We start from the raw sequence: 20,101 nt of genomic DNA, 5'->3' as shown, positions 1-20,101 counted from the left end.
AAATCTAATTGAATTTGTTCTAGATATATCCTGAAAATTATAAAAAAAATTTGTCTTGGTTTACCCTGTAAAAGGGGGAAAGAATCGGTTTTTGCTTCATGATCTTTGAAAACCAAATATCCTCATGCATTAGGAATCACATATAGATTGTTTAAGTCCAATGCTTAGTTCTGAACATGCATTCAGCTATTTCTTGATCCATGCATTTGCTTGATTTCACCCATCTTGCTTGATCTCATTTAATAAAATGATGATTGATCCTTATTCAAATTCTAAAGGGCCTTAATACCCTATATATATAATCAATCCAGTTTGAATTATAATTAAAAAGATTACTAGATGCAATGATCAATTGATCATTCTCATACTAAGATTGCTTAATCAAATAGATTATATGATTTGGGGAAAAGCCTTATTGAAATCATATACATTGATTTATTCTATCGCTTACATAGAATTCTGAGTGCTTGAATTACTCGTTAAATATTCAGATGTCGAGATTTGAACCCTCAGATTACTCTGCCCTAAATCTCTCTGGAGATAATTACCTAGAATGGGTAAAGAATACTCTTGTTTCCCTGAGATCAGAAGGCTCAGACAATGCATCAATGAGTACAATGATATCATTGATAGTGAAAGGCATAGAGCTATAACGATTATTCGTTATCATCTCACTGAGGAATTAAGAGACCTGTATCTCCATGTTGAGGATCCTTGTGACCTTTGGTTACAGTTAAGGAAAAGGTTCAAACCGGTATCGTGGCAAAAGCCAACCATGAATGGGAGATCCTCAGATTCCAGGATTTTGAATCCGTGGACAAATATAATTCTGCTCTGATGGATATTGCTTATAGTCTTGAACTATGTGGTGAAAGGATAACACATTATTCTTTATTATATAAGACCTACTCCACATTCCATCCAAAGGATGTGCTGTTGCTACACACGGCTAAGAAGTTCACCACTTATAATGACCTTTTGTCATATCTTTCGGCTTCTGAACAAAGAAAGCAGAAAATCAAAGATACCATCAACAGATTTGACAAGCTTCAGAAAAGATACATTGAGCTAAAGAATAATGAGATGAGGCCTCCTATAGCTGATACATAAGGTTTATGAATCCGAATATCCAACAATGAAAGGAGAAAAGTAATAAGCTGGTATAAAGAATGATAAAGAATGGTATCTACCATCTGATATCAACCATCAATGTCTTGGCAAAGATCCTCGGACTAGAAAATAATTTATAGACGTCCATATGCTACAATGATAGCAAAATAAAATGCCAGACACATTGACCCGAGAGAAAGAATGACTATGTCATCCCAGCTTAGCACCACACGGTTTTGATGTATTAAAGACACAACCAAGTTGCTACAAAGTCTATATATGATAGACCAAATAAATGTTCCAAATAAAGTTCCATAAATTCTAAGGTACCTCGGAAAGAAAGAAAGGTGCATGAGATAAAATCCGAGTTTTATTAAAGGAAACCATTCCAGACATTGAGATATAAGGCTGGCCAGCTGAACAACTAGGTACCATACTATATAGCTTGGGATGCCAAGTTATAAGGTTATTAAGGTCCTAGATCAAATTGATTTATACCATGTCTGGAACCAAAAGGAACTATATATATATATATATATATATATATATATATATATATATATATATATATATATATATATATAAGTGTGTCGACACATACATTCATAGAAAATGCGCAAGTATGTAGCACATGAATACAAAGATATGTATCGAGGATCATAAACCCACACAAGAGTACTCATAATGAATAATGAAAGAAACGTGGGGTTTAAAGTGATATATAAAAGGCGTATTATATTGGCCATGAATATGTAAACGCCATATGATGCCCAGTGAATATATAAATCCTGAAAGAAGGATAAATCTTGAGACAGACCGGGAAAGGTCTATATAATCCAATGTGGTGGATACTACTACATATTTCACTACATATGATGTCTGGAAGAAATTCAAAAGATGTAGTATGCTATATATGACTCACTGGATGATGATGATAATATTATTGGTACCAAAAGGTTTACCAAACGGTATTGAGCTCAGAATCAAAAGATTAGAAAAGAAGTTCTCTTGAACAACATTTTCCTAAAGTTGTTCATGGACTGAATTAAATTACTACATGTAAGCAAGTGAAGAGTTCTATAAGAACAATTCAAATCAGTCCATAGAGGAATTTTAAATTCCTTGTGTTTTATACTAACCAGCCTAAGATAAGTTAAATGGTTATTCATTAAACCTTAGAAAATGTTATAGACCATCACCACAAATTAGCCAAATTTTGGTAATACTTATGGTTGGTCGAATTCTCAGCATGAACCAACCAAGCTGTGGTATGAATGAATAAGCTATCATAAAGATAAGGTATAAGATCGAAGTTCATCTTTGAACAAAAGGTATAGGACCACATTATGCGTCCATATGCGACCCAACGGGTCCGACCATCATATATGAAGATAATGCAGCTTGCATTGCTCAATTCAAAGACGGGTATATCAAAGGTGACCGAACCAAACGTATTCTACCCAAGTTCTTCTTTACCCATGAGTTGCAGAAAACTGGAGAGGTCAACGTCCTTCAGATCTGCTCTAGTGAAAACTCAGCCGACCTCTACACCAAATCATTGCCCTCTTGCACATTCATGAAGTTCATGCAACAAGATTGGCACGTGTAGACTCAAGGACCTTCAGTGATGTCCAAATCAGGGGGAGTAATGTGTGTTGTACTCTTTTTCCTCTCTCTGGTTTCCCTTTTTACCACATTGGGTTTTGGATTTTCCGGGAGAGGTTTTAATGAGGCAACATTAGCATGTTACAAACCCTATATGGTTATGGCATCCAAGGGGGAGTGTTATGAATCATGAAGTGGATGGTCCATAACCTAGACCATACAAGTTCAAGACTAGAGTCCATTGGGGGTTTACATTCAGCCACATGGAAGACCCATTCAACCTTAGTCTTTATGAGTTTGACCATGTCATTATGTAGATTATCTTTGTAATCAATTTTCCATTTGACTCCACCTTGTATGAACCACTATATATAGTGATGTAAGCAATAAGAAATATACAACACATTCTCATAAATCTTCTCTCAAATCTTAACAAGATTAATTTTGTTTTATCCGGCTTTTACGAAACTGGGGTAATCATATATCCTGAATTCATTTATAATAACAAAATAGCATGTCCTCTTCTCGTGATAATATATAGTTCAAAAGTTATGATATATCATAAGAATGGTATGTAAACATTAAAGCCCTCTTAGCCCAATGGTAGAGTGCGTGACTTTTAATCCCGAGGCCGTAGGTTTGATTGATCCCCACAGAAAGCTTCATTTTCCTTATTTTTCCTCTAAACCGAAAAGGTCTCCTATATATATCACTCGGGTAAATAGATTCTGCCAGTAAAAAAATAATCTATTTTTTTTCTCCATCTCACAAAAAGTAATCCTCTAATTTTTTTATACTTTAAAAGGAAACAAATGAGTCTCAGAAATTCAAACATCAATCGCGGAAGAAGTTCTCCTCTTTCACCTTCTTCATCAATTTGATCCATTTTCTCCGTCTGCTTGACGTCGGAATCTCACAAACGTAAAAATGGCGCCGAGTAGACGAGATATACAGCTTACACGGATCACCGGACACAGCCTTGGTTCTTCGGATGCGGAGAACGAAGAGATGGAGGGAGTTCGTCTTCTTGATTCCTATGATGACGACGAAGAGAACGCTCATTTTCTGAGTAAGATAGAGGGTGGAAGCGGAGATTCCGGTTTGAAGAAGATTCAGGTCGGAATAACCGGTATGACTTGTGCTGCTTGTTCTAATGCTGTCGAAGGAGCTTTGATGAGCGTTAGTGGCGTTTTCAAAGCCTCTGTCGCTTTACTACAGAACAGAGCCGATGTCGTTTTCGACCCCAAATTAATCAAGGTTTTTCTCTTTTTAATTAATTGTTTTCGTTGTTGTCCAAAAAAATATTAGTTGTTTCCTTTCTTCGGCCTGAACACTTAAACTTTAAGTGAACCCCAAAATCCGAACACAACCCGAACCTAATAACTCAACTTCGTATTTGATCGATAAAATAACCCCAATAGATTTTGTAAAATAGTATTCCGGATCATGGATATTATCAAACCCAAAATCCGAACATAACCCGAACTTAATAACTCAACTTCATATTTCATTGATGAAATACCCTAATAGATTTTGTAAAATAATATTTCGGATCATGGATATTATCAAACCCAACTCAAACCCGGAAGGACATTTAAAAAAATACCTGAATATTAGGAAAACCTAAAATAGCAAATCGAATATAAATTCGTATCCATTCAAATTCTAACTAAATAATTAAATACTTAATTTGATATTGTTTTGATAGAATATTTTAAAATGCAGAATATGAAGTATTATTAACCAAGCTCAAAAAAAATTAGAACCCAAATTAATTTTACAGTAGTATAAAATCTATCTAAATTTAACCGAACCTGACATGAACATATACATAATCCGAAAAGGCTTAGGAGACTAAATAGGAAAATTCCAAAAACCCAAACTTCGATTTAAACTCGAATGGTTATCCGAAAGCCCGTGCCTATTCTTTAAATTAATTGTTTTCATTTTTATTTATTTCCCGATGATTTCATCTTTATTTATTTTCTTTCTAATGCAGGAAGAGGACATTAAAGAGGCTATAGAGGATGCCGGATTTGAGGCAGAGATTCTAGCAGATCCTGTTACTGCCGGGACGAAGACAACTTTAGTGGGACAATTTACTGTTGGAGGCATGACATGCGCAGCTTGTGTTAACTCAGTTGAAGGCATTCTAAAAGACCTTCCTGGCGTTAAAAGAGCAGTGGTAGCTTTAGCTACATCGTTGGGAGAAGTTGAGTATGACCCAAATATAATCAACAAAGATGATATTATAACTGCGATCGAAGATGCTGGCTTCGAGGGGTCCCTTGTGCAGAGCAATCAGCAGGACAAACTCCTTTTAAGAGTTGATGGTGTGCTAAACGAGCTTGACGCTCAGGTTCTTGAAGGTATACTTACCCGATTGAACGGGGTTAGACAGTTTCGCGTTGACAGTTTATCAGGAGAGCTTGATGTGGTGTTTGATCCGGAGGTTGTGAATTCGAGAACGTTGGTTGATGATATTGAGGGAGAAGGTTATGGGAAGTTCAAGTTGCGTGCCATGAGCCCTTACGAAAGGTTGACTTCCAAAGATACTGGAGAGGCTTCGAAAATGTTTCGTCGTTTTATCTGCAGTCTTTCTCTGGCTGTGAGTTTTTTTATCTTCTAATGCACACACCAATTTATATACATAGATATAAACCTCTAAATAATAATAAATTTTCTTATAAAGTTTTTAATAATTTTTTTATGGCTCAAAAATCTTAGAGCCGGCCCGGGAATTCACCGTCTTAAATCTGTTATCTTATGTCATTTAATACAATATTTTTTTTTGATCCAGATTCCTCTCTTCTGTATCCAAGTAATCTGCCCCTACATTGCTGCTTTGAATAACGTACTGGTATGGAGATGTGGACCTTTCATGATGAGTGATTGGTTTAAATGGGGCTTGGTAAGTATTATTCAGTTTGTTATTGGTAAGCGCTTCTACGTTGCTGCATGGAGAGCTCTTCGAAATGGTTCAACTAACATGGATGTTCTGGTCGCTCTGGGCACGTCCGCGTCATACTTCTACTCTGTTGGGGCTCTTTTATATGGTGCAGTCACTGGGTTTTGGTCACCAACGTACTTTGACGCAAGCGCTATGTTGATAACATTTGTCTTACTTGGAAAGTATCTGGAATCTCTTGCAAAGGGGAAAACTTCAGATGCTATGAAGAAACTAGTACAACTTACTCCAGCAACAGCGGTTTTACTAATTGAAGGCAAAGGTAGTTACTTGTCCTAATCCTATCTTTACTTAGTAGTAATAGTATTTAAGTTTTTAATGTTTATTTCCATTTATTTCTTCTATTTTATAGGAGAGAAGTTTGTAGGGGAAAGGGAGATAGATGCATTGCTGATTCAGCCTGGTGATTCATTAAAAGTTGTTCCTGGTGGGAAGATCCCTGCAGATGGTGTTGTTGTGTGGGGCTCAAGTTACGTCAATGAAAGTATGGTGACTGGTGAATCAGTTCCTGTTTCTAAAGAGGTTGGTTCACCAGTAATTGGAGGTACTATTAACACGCATGGTGCTCTTCACATTAAAGCTACAAAAGTGGGATCTGATGCAGTTCTAAGCCAGATCATAAGTTTGGTCGAGACGGCACAAATGTCTAAAGCTCCTATCCAGCAATTTGCAGATTATGTAAGTAGTCGTGTCATCTGTTAGTTTGTGATATAATTATTAACAGGCATAAAATATATTCTGTGTTTCTCATGTGTAGGTTGCAAGTATCTTTGTTCCGGTAGTGGTTACTTTGTCGTTGATCACCTTAGTGGGCTGGTGAGATTCAGTACCTTAGCTTTTACCAATCTCTCTTAGTTTGTTCTCATTTCTAGAATCAAATGATTTTGTAGGTCAATTGCTGGAGCTGTTGGAGGTTACCCAGAAGAATGGATACCGGAAAACGGAACTCACTTTGTGTTCTCGCTTATGTTCTCAATATCTGTTGTCGTAATTGCTTGTCCTTGTGCACTTGGCTTGGCAACACCCACCGCTGTTATGGTGGCAACAGGAGTTGGTGCAACCAATGGGGTACTGATCAAAGGAGGTGATGCATTGGAGAAAGCTCACAAACTGAAATATATAATATTTGACAAAACAGGCACTTTAACTCAAGGGAAAGCTACCGTTACAACCGCAAAAGTGTTCTCAGAGATGGACCGTGGAGAGTTCCTCACACTTGTTGGTTCAGCTGAGGTAAGTTCAATATTCTTTATTAGCTTCTTTAGTTTCTCAGTGAATAGTTAGCTTCTTCTGTATTAGTTTATTAATTCTTCAACTAACTGAGACTTTTAATCATTAACAATTTAACATCATTTCACTTGTGTCTCTTGATTTCCTTAGGCTAGCAGTGAACATCCCTTGGCAAAAGCTATAGTGGACTACGCTAGCCAGTTCCACTCCACTGATAAATCAGCTGAAGACGGCAAAGAGTCTCAAAACTCTGGATGGTTACTCGATACATCAGATTTCTCTGCTCTTCCCGGAAAAGGGATTCAGTGCTTAGTCAACAACAAGATGATTCTGGTTTGGATTAATAGAGATATATACTTTTTTAAAGCGTAGGAGGTTTTGAGCTTTTAGTCCTGTACATCTTATAGGACTGGTCTAAACCATATATCATATCAACTTCCTTTTCTGGAACACTAAAAAAAAAATTGATATAATATATGGTTTGGACCAAGTATGTAGGTACATGACTAAGAGCTCAAATTCTTTTGCTTTTGTTTATGTGTTAATTAACTGAAAGAAAATATTTTTTCTTGGGTTAGGTGGGAAACCGTAAACTTATGTCGGAGAACTCCATAACCATCCCCGACCACGTTGACAAGTTTGTTGGGGAGCTTGAAGAAGGCGCAAGGACGGGAGTCATTATAGCCTATAGTGGCGAACTGGTCGGCGTGATGGGAATTGCTGATCCACTAAAGCGAGAAGCCCCTATGGTTGTGGAGCTTCTCCGTAGAATGGGCGTTCGATCCATAATGGTTACAGGTGATAACTGGAGAACAGCAAGAGCAGTGGCCAAAGAGGTTAGAATCATTTCCTTTCTTTGTGTTTGGTTCCTGTTTAATTTGGTTACTGTAGTTCTTTATATCTCGGTTAATTTTTTTTTTTGTGTGTGGCATGAGTAGGTTGGTATCGAAGACGTGAGAGCGGAAGTAATGCCGGCAGGGAAAGCAGAAGTGGTCCGTTCACTGCAAAAAGACGGAAGCACGGTGGGGATGGTTGGAGATGGAATCAATGACTCGCCGGCTCTAGCCGCTGCGGACGTGGGAATGGCTATCGGTGCAGGGACTGATGTAGCGATAGAAGCAGCTGATTACGTTCTGATGAGAAACAACTTGGAAGATGTTATTATAGCCATCGATCTCTCAAGGAAAACTTTAACAAGAATCCGAATGAATTACGTTTTCGCCATGGCTTACAACGTAGTGTCGATCCCTATAGCAGCAGGAGTGTTCTTCCCGCTTTTGCGAGTGCAACTGCCGCCATGGGCCGCCGGAGCATGCATGGCACTCTCTTCGGTTAGTGTAGTTTGCTCTTCTTTGCTTCTTAGGAGATACAAGAAGCCAAGTCTTAACACTATTATGGCAAATGAGTAAATGATTTTTATTTACTTTTTTTTTGTTTATTTTGGTTGTTATTGTAATCATGTAACCACGAATATATTGGTCTTGAGATGGTTCTTATCTGTCTGTAAGAGAATGTCTCGGCCTTTGTTGTAAAAATATGGTTCTTTAATTTGTATTTTGAAACACAGCTGAATGTGAAATGTAAGAAATTACAAAAAAAACTTGGTCAAACAACATTCATCCAGTGTCAGAAAATTACACAGCAAGATAGCATACATTCAAAACGTTCAAGCATAATATACATGACAATTATATCAAATAAGTCTTCAAGTTTGTGGAGGGAAGGACAAACACTTCAACGCGCAGCTCTTCTTCTGGATCTGAAGAAACTCTCTCTGATTGAGATTAATTCTTTTACAGCCTCACTCATTGCCAACCGGCTCACTGGAGATTCTTCACAACACCTCAGTCCCACCTCAAAAACCAGCGTCAAGCACTTGGCTGCAGGGAAGCCGATTCTAAGGCCGCTGTGAAGAATAAATTCATCTGCGACTTCCAATACTCGCTCTGGCAATGCAGATTTGACATAGCTACATAGGGTAAAGTTTTCTCCGAACACCTCATTGGTTGGTCGTTTCCCACTAAACATTTCCAGAACAAGAATCCCAAAGCTATACACATCTCCGTGTGTTGATATCTGCCCTCCTAGTCCATATTCTGTACCATAGTTCATATAATCAAAAATAATAGCAATCAAGGAATTTATACTATTTTTTAATAATTAAAACATTACAGACATGGGATAGTTTTACCTGGTGCAGCATAGCCGATGGTTCCTCTGACTCCAGCAGAGCTGAGTTGATTGAGAAAGTATTCCTGGTCAAATTTAAGGAGGATCCGAGCTAGACCAAAGTCACTAACATGCGCAGTTAGATCATTGTCTAGAAGGACGTTGCTTGGCTTAAGATCACAATGAGCTATAGCTTCATGACAATGAACATGAAGATAATCCAGAACAGAAGCAACATCTATCGCTATGCGAAGCCTTTCAAGAAGTGTCAAAGTTCTTGATGGTCTATGAATCTCTTCCACTTCTTCCGAATGTAACCACATATCCAAGCTTCCATTTGGCATGAACTCATAGATCAGAGCTCTGAATTGATTTCCTTGGTAATCAATACTTGAACAAGCCGTCAACAGCTTCACAAGATTACGATGCCTTACGTCTTTCAAGGATTCACATTCTGCCATAAAGCTCTTCATTGCTCCACGTTGCTGCATGTTTAAAACTTTCACTGCAACAACCTTGTTTTTTGCTGGAAGCAATGCTTTAAACACTGCACCAAAGCTGCCTGACCCCATCAAATTACTTGAAGAGAAACCATCTGTTGCGTTTCGAAGATCTCCATAGCTTATCTGTTCATGGAAAGTCCCAACGGTGGACGGAGTTTCTGCATTTGTTTTGTTCTTCTTTCTGTTTTTGAACCAACAAAGAGAAACTGAAGCTATGGAAAATATCATAAATACAGAGCCACCTATGCTTACTCCAGTCACAACTTTCTTTGAAAGAGATGAGTGTTTCGCCCTTTTCTCAAGTTCTTGCGATAAGCATGGACTTAGTTTCAATTCCAAGACGCCTCCACATAGGTTTTTGTTTCCAAATACTGAAACTATAGTAGCATTCTTGAACTTTCCTTCTGTTGGCACTTTTCCCTCGAAGTTGTTAATAGATAGGTTGAGATTCTCCAACGAGTTAAAGTTTGCAAAATATATTGGTATGCTTCCGGAGAGGTAATTGTTGGAGAAATCAACCTCTTTAACACCCACCAACCCACTTATGTCTGGAATGGTTCCTTCAAAAAAATTTCCTTGCAGCTGAAGTTCTTCCATTGAGAAACACTTTCCCAAAGTTTCTGGGAGCTTTCCTGATAGTTTATTATGCTCAACATATAGCATAACAAGATTTTCAAGTCTTCCGATATCTTTTGGTAGAAATCCGGTCAAATAATTGTCTGATATGCTTAGGACAACAAGGCGTACAATCTTCAGAATCTCTAGAGGTAGAGTCCCACTCAACTTATTGTTCTCAACATATAACTGTAATAAATAATTACAGTTACCGAGACTTGTAGGAATGATTCCTTCAAAACTATTGTTGGACAAATAGAGTTTTTCTAACCGAGTAATGTTTCCTATAGAAAATGGTATCTCTCCTGACATTTTATTTGAATAGACACTTAATTCTACCAATCCCGAAAGCGTCCCAAGGGAGGTTGGAAGTGTTTTTGTTAACATATTTTCTCCCAACCAAAGTGATTGTAGGCTTATGAGATTCCCAATGTCACGAGAAATGCTTCCAGAAATAAAGTTCATTTGAAGGGTTAACTCCATGAGGTTGATTGATAGATTGGAAATGGAGGTAGGCAAGTCACCCCCAAGTGTATTGTTAGCCACACTTATGCTTTGCAGCTGGGTGCAGTTAGTTAAAGCATCAAGAAAGTCAAGATCTCCAGAAAAGTTACTTCCCAAAAAATTACTATGAAGTGATATGGATTGCAAATTCCGTAGTTTTCCAAAACCCGGAGGAATACTTCCAACTAGACCGTTAACTTCCATTCTTAAATCTTGAAGAGTTGAGATATTGGGAAGTGTTGTTGGAATGGCACCAGTAAGAGAATTGTTTCCGATATATAACCCTCGTAAGTTTGGTAGTAAATTACCAAAAGTAGGCCTCAGGTTCCCAGAGAAACCATTTCTAAAAATGTTCAAATACTCAAGTGAGGACCAATTGTAAACCACAGGAGGAAAAACACTTGAGAAACTGTTCACTGATAAATCAAAATTTACCATTTGAGCCAGCCTAGCCATATCGTCAGGGATTCCTCCTTCTATATTGTTATCTCCTAGGCCAAGTTCTCTGAGGGATGTCAAGTTTCCTAGAGATGTAGGGAGCTTTCCATTCAATTTGTTTAGACCAAGATCTAAAACAACAAGTTCCGTCAATGATCCTACTTCTGAACCAACATTTTGTCCAATGAAATTTGAAAATAAATCAATGGTCAATAATCTAGAGCAGTTATAAAGACCAGCTGGAATCGTTCCTTCGAGGTAATTAAATCCCATAAACAAGTGTTGAAGTCTAAACAAGTTTCCAACCTCTTGAGGGATGGTTCCACCAAAAGAGTTATTTTCAAGATTAAGTGATATGAGAAACGAAAGATTACCGATAGATGGTGATATTACCCCACCTAATTGCAATCCTCCGATGTCCAAACCAGTAACCCTTTTGTGTTTCCGGCCACATGTAACCCCTGTCCAGTTGCATAGAGGGGATGAGTTGTTCCATGAGGACAAGACAGATCTTCTGCCTTCAGATACTTGAGCCTTGAACTCGAGCAACGATTTCTTATCAGTTTCATCGGTAAACTTGTATGCTTCCAGTAACATGAGAGCACTGAAAGAAAGTAAAAGAAAGAGTTTCATGTTTTTTTGCTGGAAAGGAATACAAAGAGACAAACAAATTGCAAAAACAAAATGCCTTCTCCTTGTGATAATAATGAAACTTAAAAGACGTACGAAGAAAATTGTAGAAAATCGTGTAGTCATATGTCTTTCTACTTTTATCTTCGGTTTTCTGTTTATAGTCAAAAATTTCAGTAGTCATAAAGGTCTTTCTACTTTTATCTTGGAACGTTCACTATGGGTTTACTTTTTATAATGGAAACCGTGTGATCTTTGAGATTCTTGTTCATTTGACTTCTACCATGTATCAATCTTTATTTTTAACGAGCATGATTCCTTCCAGCATAAATTAAAACTCATCTGGTAAAAGTATTATATATTCCAAAGTGATACAACTTAGAAATTTTTATCCTTTTTTACATCGTTTGTTCATTATATCTTACTTTTTTGGGTCAAATGTTTGCTCATTAAAAAAAAATGTTTGCTCATTATATCTTGAATCCACAAAATATATAAACATACATCTAGAAAAAAATTATTTATTTAGTGAGTCTGATAAACTCATAATAATCAAACATTTTATAACGCCCCTGTCCGCCCATGGCTAATGCCCATCTCACGGACGGACGGTACATTAAGTTTTCCAAGTCTCGAAATCATTGTTTATTGATCCTGCAATCACCACCTAATTTTTTTCCGTGTTTTGACTTCATTCGCATAGTATCGCGAATTACTTCCCCATAGGTCACTCATCCTTTCACTACTCCAGCCCAAACACACTTAACTTTGGAGTTCTAAACAAATGTGTGACAGAAAAGGTAAGTCAACTTTGGGGACATAGATAGCTAAAGTCAATTCTATTAAGCCTTTCCACATATACCAGAAATTGGGATGTTATAATTCACCCCCACTCATAGAGCGCAACGCCCCCGTTGCGCACCACGACAGGTCTCAAGACGCCTCTCGGGTCAGAACCGAGATGGCTAACCTGGCTCTGATACAACTTGTAACGTCCAGACCGCCCACGGCTAATGGGCCACCCACGCCCGCTCACTCAGCCCGTGGACCCCATTCCGTTCCAACGGTGCGTAAATTTTCCAAAGGCTAGAAATCATTGTTTAATGACTCTGGAATCACCACCGACCTTTTCCCGTGTTTTGACCTCATTCAAACGGTATCACGAATCACTTCCCGATAGGTCACCCATCCTTTCACTATTCTGATATCACTCAAATTACCCTAAGGAGTGAATTACTCTCTCAAATAAAAGGTTCAGTTGTAGTAATTAGGGATCGAATTCACAGGGAGCTAGGGAACCTAATAAATCTAATTAAGTTGATTAAGCTAGGTTGATTATTGTTGAATGTAAAAGACAGGTTTGTGAGCAAGTTAATTGCTCGATTGATTGATTGAGGTTTTGGTACTTAGATGAAAATAACTAGACTTAGGGTTTTTATTCAGGTAATCAGGATTATAATCCTACAAATGCTTAATAAGTTGCATGCATGATATTGTAGAGCTCAACACTTATAAACAAGCCACTAGGCTCTCGCTTTCTAGGTTTGTCTATTGACCAGTGTCGATCGATGATTCTATAGGAATATCGATCGATACACTTTATGAAACGTCAACCGATTATTCTATTGGAATATCGATCGACGTTCTTGGTCAAGCTTTAATGCGCGGGTTAAATGTGCTCACTAAGCTCACTAGATCAGCTCTTGACTTACTCTTAGCAAGTCTTAGCTCAGTTAGGATGGTTTCAGGGTGAGATGCAAGCTATCGCTTATGTCTATAACTCCTAGGGTAAGTTCTAGGTAGTTAATCTAGAAACAAACATTAATGACAATCCTAATGATGAATATCACAACTTAGCAATCTATAGTTGAGGCTAATCCCTCATAACCTATTTAAACCCTAAATTTAACAAAGTGAACTACTCAGACATGGCCAAGCAATTCATAACAACAATTAGGTATGAAAACTGCATTTGATAAATAGATAGGTGAAGACTTGGGTTCCAATCACAAATCTCTTTGGATCTTTTCTCTAATCTACTAAAAATCCTAAAAACCTTTTGCTGTGAAATCAGTAAAACAAGAAAGCACACTTTGCCTCTAACATGTTGGCAAAGCTAATTAGGTTAAAACTCGTCAGGGGTAATCTTGTAAATAAGTGAAGACTTGGGCTCTAAGTCAGCTGAGACCAAACGGGCTTTCCGCGCGCTTCGCTGTCGATCGATGTCACGATGAGAACATTGATCGATTATTCCTCTTCAATGTCGACCGATGGTCGTGCTCTATGGTCATCTCGGGTGCTTACTCCAAATATCTACAAAATGCTCCAAAATCATCACTTTCCTCCAAATCACTCTTGATCCTATAAATATACTAAATAGACTCTATAATATAATAATTAGTAGTTAAAACACTTATAAACCATAAGTAAAAGTGGGTCAAATCCATGGTCTATCAACTCCCTCAGACTTACCCTTTTGCTTGTCTTCAAGCAAAACATATTGGCAGTCTCTCTGAAAGAAGTTTGAAAACAGCAGGGACTCACATAATTTTAAACTAGAATTAACACATTAAACAGTCCTAGTCTCAGAACCACACTATACCATATCCTAGTCTAGCAACCAAGTTCATCTAGTCAACAACTTAGCAAATCATGTCTGACAATCCCCTCTACCAACCTCAATTCTTACATAAATAAAGTGTAGGCTTTACCTTGGGGGTATCAATCACAGGATGCAAGGATGCTCAAACAAGTATATGGATCTGTAGGTAAACAATAGTTCATATCCTCTCTCTCTACTAATTCTCTCTCTCAGTCAAAGTCTGCTTATATTGCAAGAGCATTGACCAAGATTGGACAAGCTTCCATGAATCAAGATTTAATGGTTGTAGCCTCAAATCCTATTCACTTCTTTTTAACCTATATCCTAGGATTATTTGAAAATCAAGCCTTAATGGTTGTAGTCACCAAGTCCTGTTCTAATCCTTTACCTATAGAATTCTTATGAAGCAAGTCTTAATGGTTGTAGCCACCAAGTTATGTTCGAATCCCTTCCTAATTAATCTATAATAGATTTTTTTTTTCAATGTCTATAATTATATCTCTATATTTCGAAAATAGAGAGAGAGGGTGATAAATCTACACAAGGCTTTACCATCTAGACTTGTTTGAAGAATCCAATCCCATGTATACCAAGCCCCAAGACAAGCAGAGTTGAACTCAATTAGGTTGGAGGTCAGCTTAGGTTCCTTCAGAAACTCTTAGCAAGTGTAACATAGTTGACAGGTTGATCCACTTTGGTATCTTTAGTACTATCTGCAACTAGTAAGTCTAGAATTGTTTGGTTAGATAACAAGCAAAATCAATAAGTTCATCATCTCTTTTTTGACTCAATAAAAACTTTTTGAAAACATTTTAATAAAACTCATGAATAATCTACTATCAGTGAACCTCCCCTCAGACATAAACTACACTGTCCCTGGTGTAAATTCAGTCGGAGTTATGGTGATAACTAAATCATAAGGACGCAATGTAACAAGTTAGAACGATATACCAGACTGGAATGGATGTCGATCGATGTAAAGGTGTTGATATCGGTCGCGACATGTGATGTTCTGTCGATCGATGTCGGCAGTGTTTCGTCGGTCGATACTCGCGGCAATCGTCTACTAGGACCTTTTTCATTTTTTTTGTATGACCTGCAATAAATAAAAACCAACATAAATACTAGATTAATAAATACTAATTAAATATTACCTAATAGTTGGTTGCCTCCCACTCAGCGCTTTGTTATAGTCATTTAGCTTGACTTTTGGAGGTGATTTGGCTAGTAATGTTGAAAGCTGGAACTTGCTGGAAAACAAGTCTCCATCTCTTTTCTGCGCTTGTTGAACCATGTACCAGTGAAGTCTCTCATTGCTTCATCTCCTCTGCGCCATTTGTCCTTCATTGTTGCAGTTGTGTTCTCTATCTTCTCCAAGACTCTCAAGGTTGAACTGATGTCTCATAAGTGTTGCGTAAGGGTCAGCTGAGATATCCTCGCCATGGTTGTGTGTATCACACATGTCTGATTTCACCTTTGGTACTAGCCTGCCTCTGTTTGTAGCTTCGTCGACCGATGTATGTCTATGATTGTCGGTCGATTTGTTGTTACGTCTGTCGATCGATGCTGATGCTTCTGGTCGACGGGCAATGTATCTTTGAATCTCCACTAATTCCCTCTGTATTGCTTCTATCTGAGAAGTCAAAGCACTCATTGTAAGGTCCATTGGGAAATAGATGTCATCACATCTCCTATCAAGCCTCTCTTCTGTTGTTTCCACAGTTCTATAGATCTCTTCTACCAACTGATCAATCTCTGCTCTGGTGTGAAAATCTGGTTGAGACTTCATCGGGTATGAGTTGTTTGGGTCGTCGTCTATCGATGTTGAGTGGTGTCTGTCGATCGACGCTGCTTTGGTTCCTTCGACTGCACGTTGTGTTTGTATCTTGGCTATGTCTTGCCTCATCTCCTCCATGCATGTAGTCAACCAACTGATGTTATCATTCAGTGGGTAGTAGACTCCATCAAGCTTCATCTGGAAATCACCTTCATTCTTTTCTTGGGCACCACAGACTCCATAGAACATCTCATTGATCTCGTCCTTGGTGTAGATCTATGGTACCAGCTTGGTCTGTGTATGAGCTAGCATGTCCTGGAAGACATATGTAGCTGTGCTCATCTTTCGAAGCTCTTACCATTAGCTTTCTGATATCATCCTTGGACACATGGATGATGTGTCCACCTACATCTCTTGCATATCCCTGATCATCTCTGTAGACTCCATACTCATCTTTCTCTTCCCAGTGGAATCTCCTATTTCCATAAAGATCATAGGCTCTTCTGCCAAATTCGGGACGTCTATCGATCGATGAAGGGACGTCAACGTTGATCGACGGTCGAGTTGGATATCTATACTTCTGCTTGAAACGATTGTCTATGCCACCGGCTGTGTCATAGAACTTATTTGTAGCCATCCGCTGATGTGCTGGGACGGTGCGTTGTTGCATGAAGAGATTGTCTGCTCCATTAGCCATCTGAAGAATGTCTGCAATATCCTATCTGGATACTTGCAGTGCATGTCCATCTATTGCTCTTGCATAGCCATCTGGGTCCCTGAAAATACCAAACTCATCCTGTGTTAGATACTGACTATCAAAATTAAGGTTTTCGCTTACAGTGAATGGTAGTTCAGACGGATGTCGATCGATGATTTAGGTTTGTTGTCGATCGACGGGAGGTTGGCTCTGTCGATCGATTCTTGTATTTCTCTGTCGATCGCTGCACGTCTGTCTGCTTCACTTATTCAGCTGAAATGAGTTCCTTTCCCACAGACTTCTGCAAGAAGTGAATATGTTTCTGCTTGTGCCTGAATTTCTGGTTTGAGAGGGCGGAATTTGTGGATGAGAATTCATATCTTTCTGTAGTCTTCATCAAACAAATCATATGGGATCTCAGGCGTTGTATTGTGTACTGTTGTTTCTACTGCATAACTTTCGTGATGGTGATCATCTGCCCAACTGCCAATCGAGTAGTCCCCTTCTTGTGCACGGTCGACTCCAGTGTTGATCGATGGGTAGTAGGCAATGTCGGTCGATGCTCGTTTTCGGCTTGTCTGATGAAGATGGGTGTCAATCGATGGTGAGACGGTTCTGTCGATCGACTCTGTGTTCCTTTTCCAAGAGGAATGATGTAGAAGTTTGTCTTCCTCATCAAGAATGGCTCTGTACTCTATAGCTCGTTCCTCCTCAAAATATTCATCATACTCCTCTGTATGCATGGTGTCTCTAGTGTGTGCGGCCATGGTGGGATTATAGTAGTCGTTCTCCCAATCGTTTGGACTACTGTCGGCCGATTCTTCTTTCGACTGTCGATCAATTCTTTATGGGCACTGTCGATCGATTTGGTTGTGTGAGTTTCGATCGATGCCGAATATTCTGTCTCATACTCAGCTCCACAGTGGCATGCTGCGATGAGTCCAGGATTATCAATTCTTCTGGAGGACGTCTGTGGCTTCTTGACTGGAATAGGGTTGTAGTGGACATGAGGATCTATGAGCGTCAGGCACAACTGGTTGGTTTACATGTTGCAAACTGCTCCTACTGTTGACAAGAAGGCTCTCCCAAGTAGTAGAGAAGAGTTCCAGTTTAGCTTGATATCCAAGACATGGAAATCAACTGGAACTAGGGCATTACCAATCTGCACCTCTAGGTCTCTTACAATTCCTCCTGAGCTCCTCTGAGAACAATCCACAAAAGTGAATGATTCCTTGGAAGGCTCCACCTGCAGACCCAGATGGTCTGCCATAACCCTAGGTAGGATGCTGACTGATGCTCCTGTGTCACACAAGGCATGTGGGAACTCAATGCTCCAGTTTAGCTTGATATCCAAGACATGGAAATCAACTGGAACTAGGGCATTACCAATCTGCACCTCTAGGTCTCTTACAATTCCTCCTGAGCTCCTCTGAGAACAATCCACAAAAGTGAATGATTCCTTGGAAGGCTCCACCTGCAGACCCAGATGGTCTGCCATAACCCTAGGTAGGATGCTGACTGATGCTCCTGTGTCACACAAGGCATGTGGGAACTCAATACCCTTCACCGCACATGGTATTGCAAATTTCCCAGGATCACTCTTCTTCTTCAGTGTAATCCTATTCCTCATCTTTTCTCTAGCCTCAAAGAACATTCTTCTAATGTCCTCTTCAGTCTCTCTGGTCTCTCTGAAGAACATCCATAATCTGTGGGTAAAGTAGGCCTCATCGAATGGTTTCTCAAGTGGTATCCTGAAAACTCTCTTGCGAAAGCTTTCCATCTCCTTCTCATTAGCTCCCCTCTTCAGATGCTTAGCAATCTTTTCCTCCCTCTTCCTCAAGGTTCTCCCCATAGTAGCCTTATCAACTTCCATAGGTTCTGATGCATCATCTGAGTGTGGACTAGTATCCTCTGGTGGGTTATCTGAAGGTTTGGGTTGTGGCCTAACTGAATTTAGACGGGCAACGTCTATCTTTGGCATCTGCACTCAGTATGTGAGAGGTGCGCGTCGATCAATGGGCGTTGGAGGTTGTCGATCGATTGCGGTCTCTCTCTCTCGATCGATGACTGGATCAGAGTGTCGATCAATTTTGACATAAACAGGGCTGGGCGGATGTGGGTGTTTTGCTGCGAACTCCTCATGAGTCATGATCCTCACGGCATTGTAAGATGCGGTCGACTCCGTAGGTGTCGTCGATTGATGCTCTGGAGAGCATGTCGATCGGTTCTGATTGAAGTCCGTCAATCGATGTTCAAAGTCCAGCGACGATCGACACCAGTGCGAAATCTCCTTCTTGAGGCTTCTCCTGCTTCACCACTTGCCAAAAGTCATCATCTATGATGGCATTCACGTGGTGTTTCATCACATCATCTCCTACCCCTTTTGTTAAGGCTTCTTGCCTCTTAACAGCTTCTCATGTCTGAACAACCTGCATCTCCATCTTCTTCACATGAGCGCTCAAAGTCTCAAACTTTGTATTCAGGTTGGTGTAGATAGAGTCAATCTTCCCATTGAAGTCCACCGTCATGCTCTGCTGTCCCTCAAGAACCTTATCAATCATGGCTTCAATCTTGCTATCTTGAGTAGGCGGTGGTGGCTTATAGTAGAATGAGTTTCCATAACTCATGTTGTTGCTGTAGGGTTTCTGGTGCTGTGAACTCTGGTTGAAATTACTTCTCTGTCCATAGAAGTTTCCATTCTGGTTTCCAGAACTCTGAAATCCAGTTCCTCCAATGAAGTTCACATCTTCTTCTACCTCGGCTCTACCCTCTGTGACTACAGCTTCTGTATCCTCAACTAAGCATGTCTGCTTTCTGAGAAGCTTGTGAACACTGTCCAGCTTTGCTTTCACCTCATCCATTTGGTCATTCCCAAGGATGGTTGCAGATCTCTTCTTCTCAAAATCAGTGTTCTTGGTGATGTTGATGTATGCTAAGTTCTCAATAACTCTCACAGCCTCCTCTAGATTCCTGGTGTTGAAGTTCCCAGCGCTGGAAGCATCGAGAGCCATCTGATACTACACTGCGATGCCCCTGAAGAAAGTACTGAGCAGTTGTACTTTGTTGAATCCATGGTGTGGACAATATCTCTGATAAAACTTGAATCTGATCCTGGAGTTTCTGAAGGACTCTGTAGGCTCCTGAGTGAATGTGACAATCTTGCTCCTCAAGTCTTCAGCACGCGCCTCATCAACAAAGTTGCATAGGAATGCATTCTTGATGTCGCTCCAGGAAGTGAGAGATCATGTTGGTA

At 39.4% G+C, this 20,101-nt stretch overlaps 2 protein-coding genes across 3 annotated transcripts; one reads left to right on the top strand and one right to left on the bottom strand.

The window, feature by feature from the left end:
- Window positions 1-3,455: 3,455 nt before the first annotated feature.
- Window positions 3,456-8,479, top strand: LOC106345864 (copper-transporting ATPase RAN1-like). The gene is made up of 9 exons (XM_013785070.3): window positions 3,456-3,972; window positions 4,715-5,323; window positions 5,516-5,945; window positions 6,036-6,361; window positions 6,441-6,499; window positions 6,574-6,916; window positions 7,064-7,246; window positions 7,492-7,749; window positions 7,852-8,479. Exons 1-9 carry the CDS (start codon window positions 3,643-3,645, stop codon window positions 8,320-8,322), a joined length of 3,009 nt encoding a protein of 1,002 aa, XP_013640524.1. The 5' UTR covers window positions 3,456-3,642; the 3' UTR covers window positions 8,323-8,479.
- Window positions 8,480-8,501: 22 nt separating this feature from the next.
- Window positions 8,502-12,499, bottom strand: LOC106345863 (probable LRR receptor-like serine/threonine-protein kinase At3g47570). Of its 2 annotated transcripts, none has more exons than XM_013785068.3 (2): window positions 9,105-12,469; window positions 8,502-9,009 (listed from the first exon to the last, which is right to left on the bottom strand). In XM_013785068.3, exons 1-2 carry the CDS (start codon window positions 11,896-11,898, stop codon window positions 8,648-8,650), a joined length of 3,156 nt encoding a protein of 1,051 aa, XP_013640522.2. In that variant the 5' UTR covers window positions 11,899-12,469; the 3' UTR covers window positions 8,502-8,647. The 2 variants fall into 2 exon arrangements, with proteins under 2 accessions (XP_013640522.2, XP_022567311.2); XM_022711590.2 differs by having other exon boundaries at window positions 8,830-9,009; window positions 9,090-12,499.
- Window positions 12,500-20,101: the final 7,602 nt, after the last annotated feature.

Source organism: Brassica napus, chromosome C9 (assembly GCF_020379485.1).
Source record: "Brassica napus cultivar Da-Ae chromosome C9, Da-Ae, whole genome shotgun sequence".
Classification (NCBI taxonomy): domain Eukaryota; kingdom Viridiplantae; phylum Streptophyta; class Magnoliopsida; order Brassicales; family Brassicaceae; genus Brassica; species Brassica napus.
Note: the sequence above shows the minus strand (reverse complement) of the source record. Positions and strands in the feature narration are given on the sequence as shown.

Excerpts from the sequence above, each read along its gene's own strand:
- LOC106345864 (XM_013785070.3), top strand. The coding sequence starts at position 3,643 with ATGGCGCCGAGTAGACGAGATATACAGCTTACACGGATCACCGGACAC. Across the intron at positions 3,973-4,714 it reads TCGACCCCAAATTAATCAAG|GAAGAGGACATTAAAGAGGC; the intron begins GTTTTTCTCTTT and ends TTTCTAATGCAG. Across the intron at positions 5,324-5,515 it reads TCTGCAGTCTTTCTCTGGCT|ATTCCTCTCTTCTGTATCCA; the intron begins GTGAGTTTTTTT and ends TTTTTGATCCAG.
- LOC106345863 (XM_013785068.3), bottom strand. The coding sequence starts at position 11,898 with ATGACTACACGATTTTCTACAATTTTCTTCGTACGTCTTTTAAGTTTC. Across the intron at positions 9,010-9,104 it reads CATCGGCTATGCTGCACCAG|AATATGGACTAGGAGGGCAG; the intron begins GTAAAACTATCC and ends ACTATGGTACAG.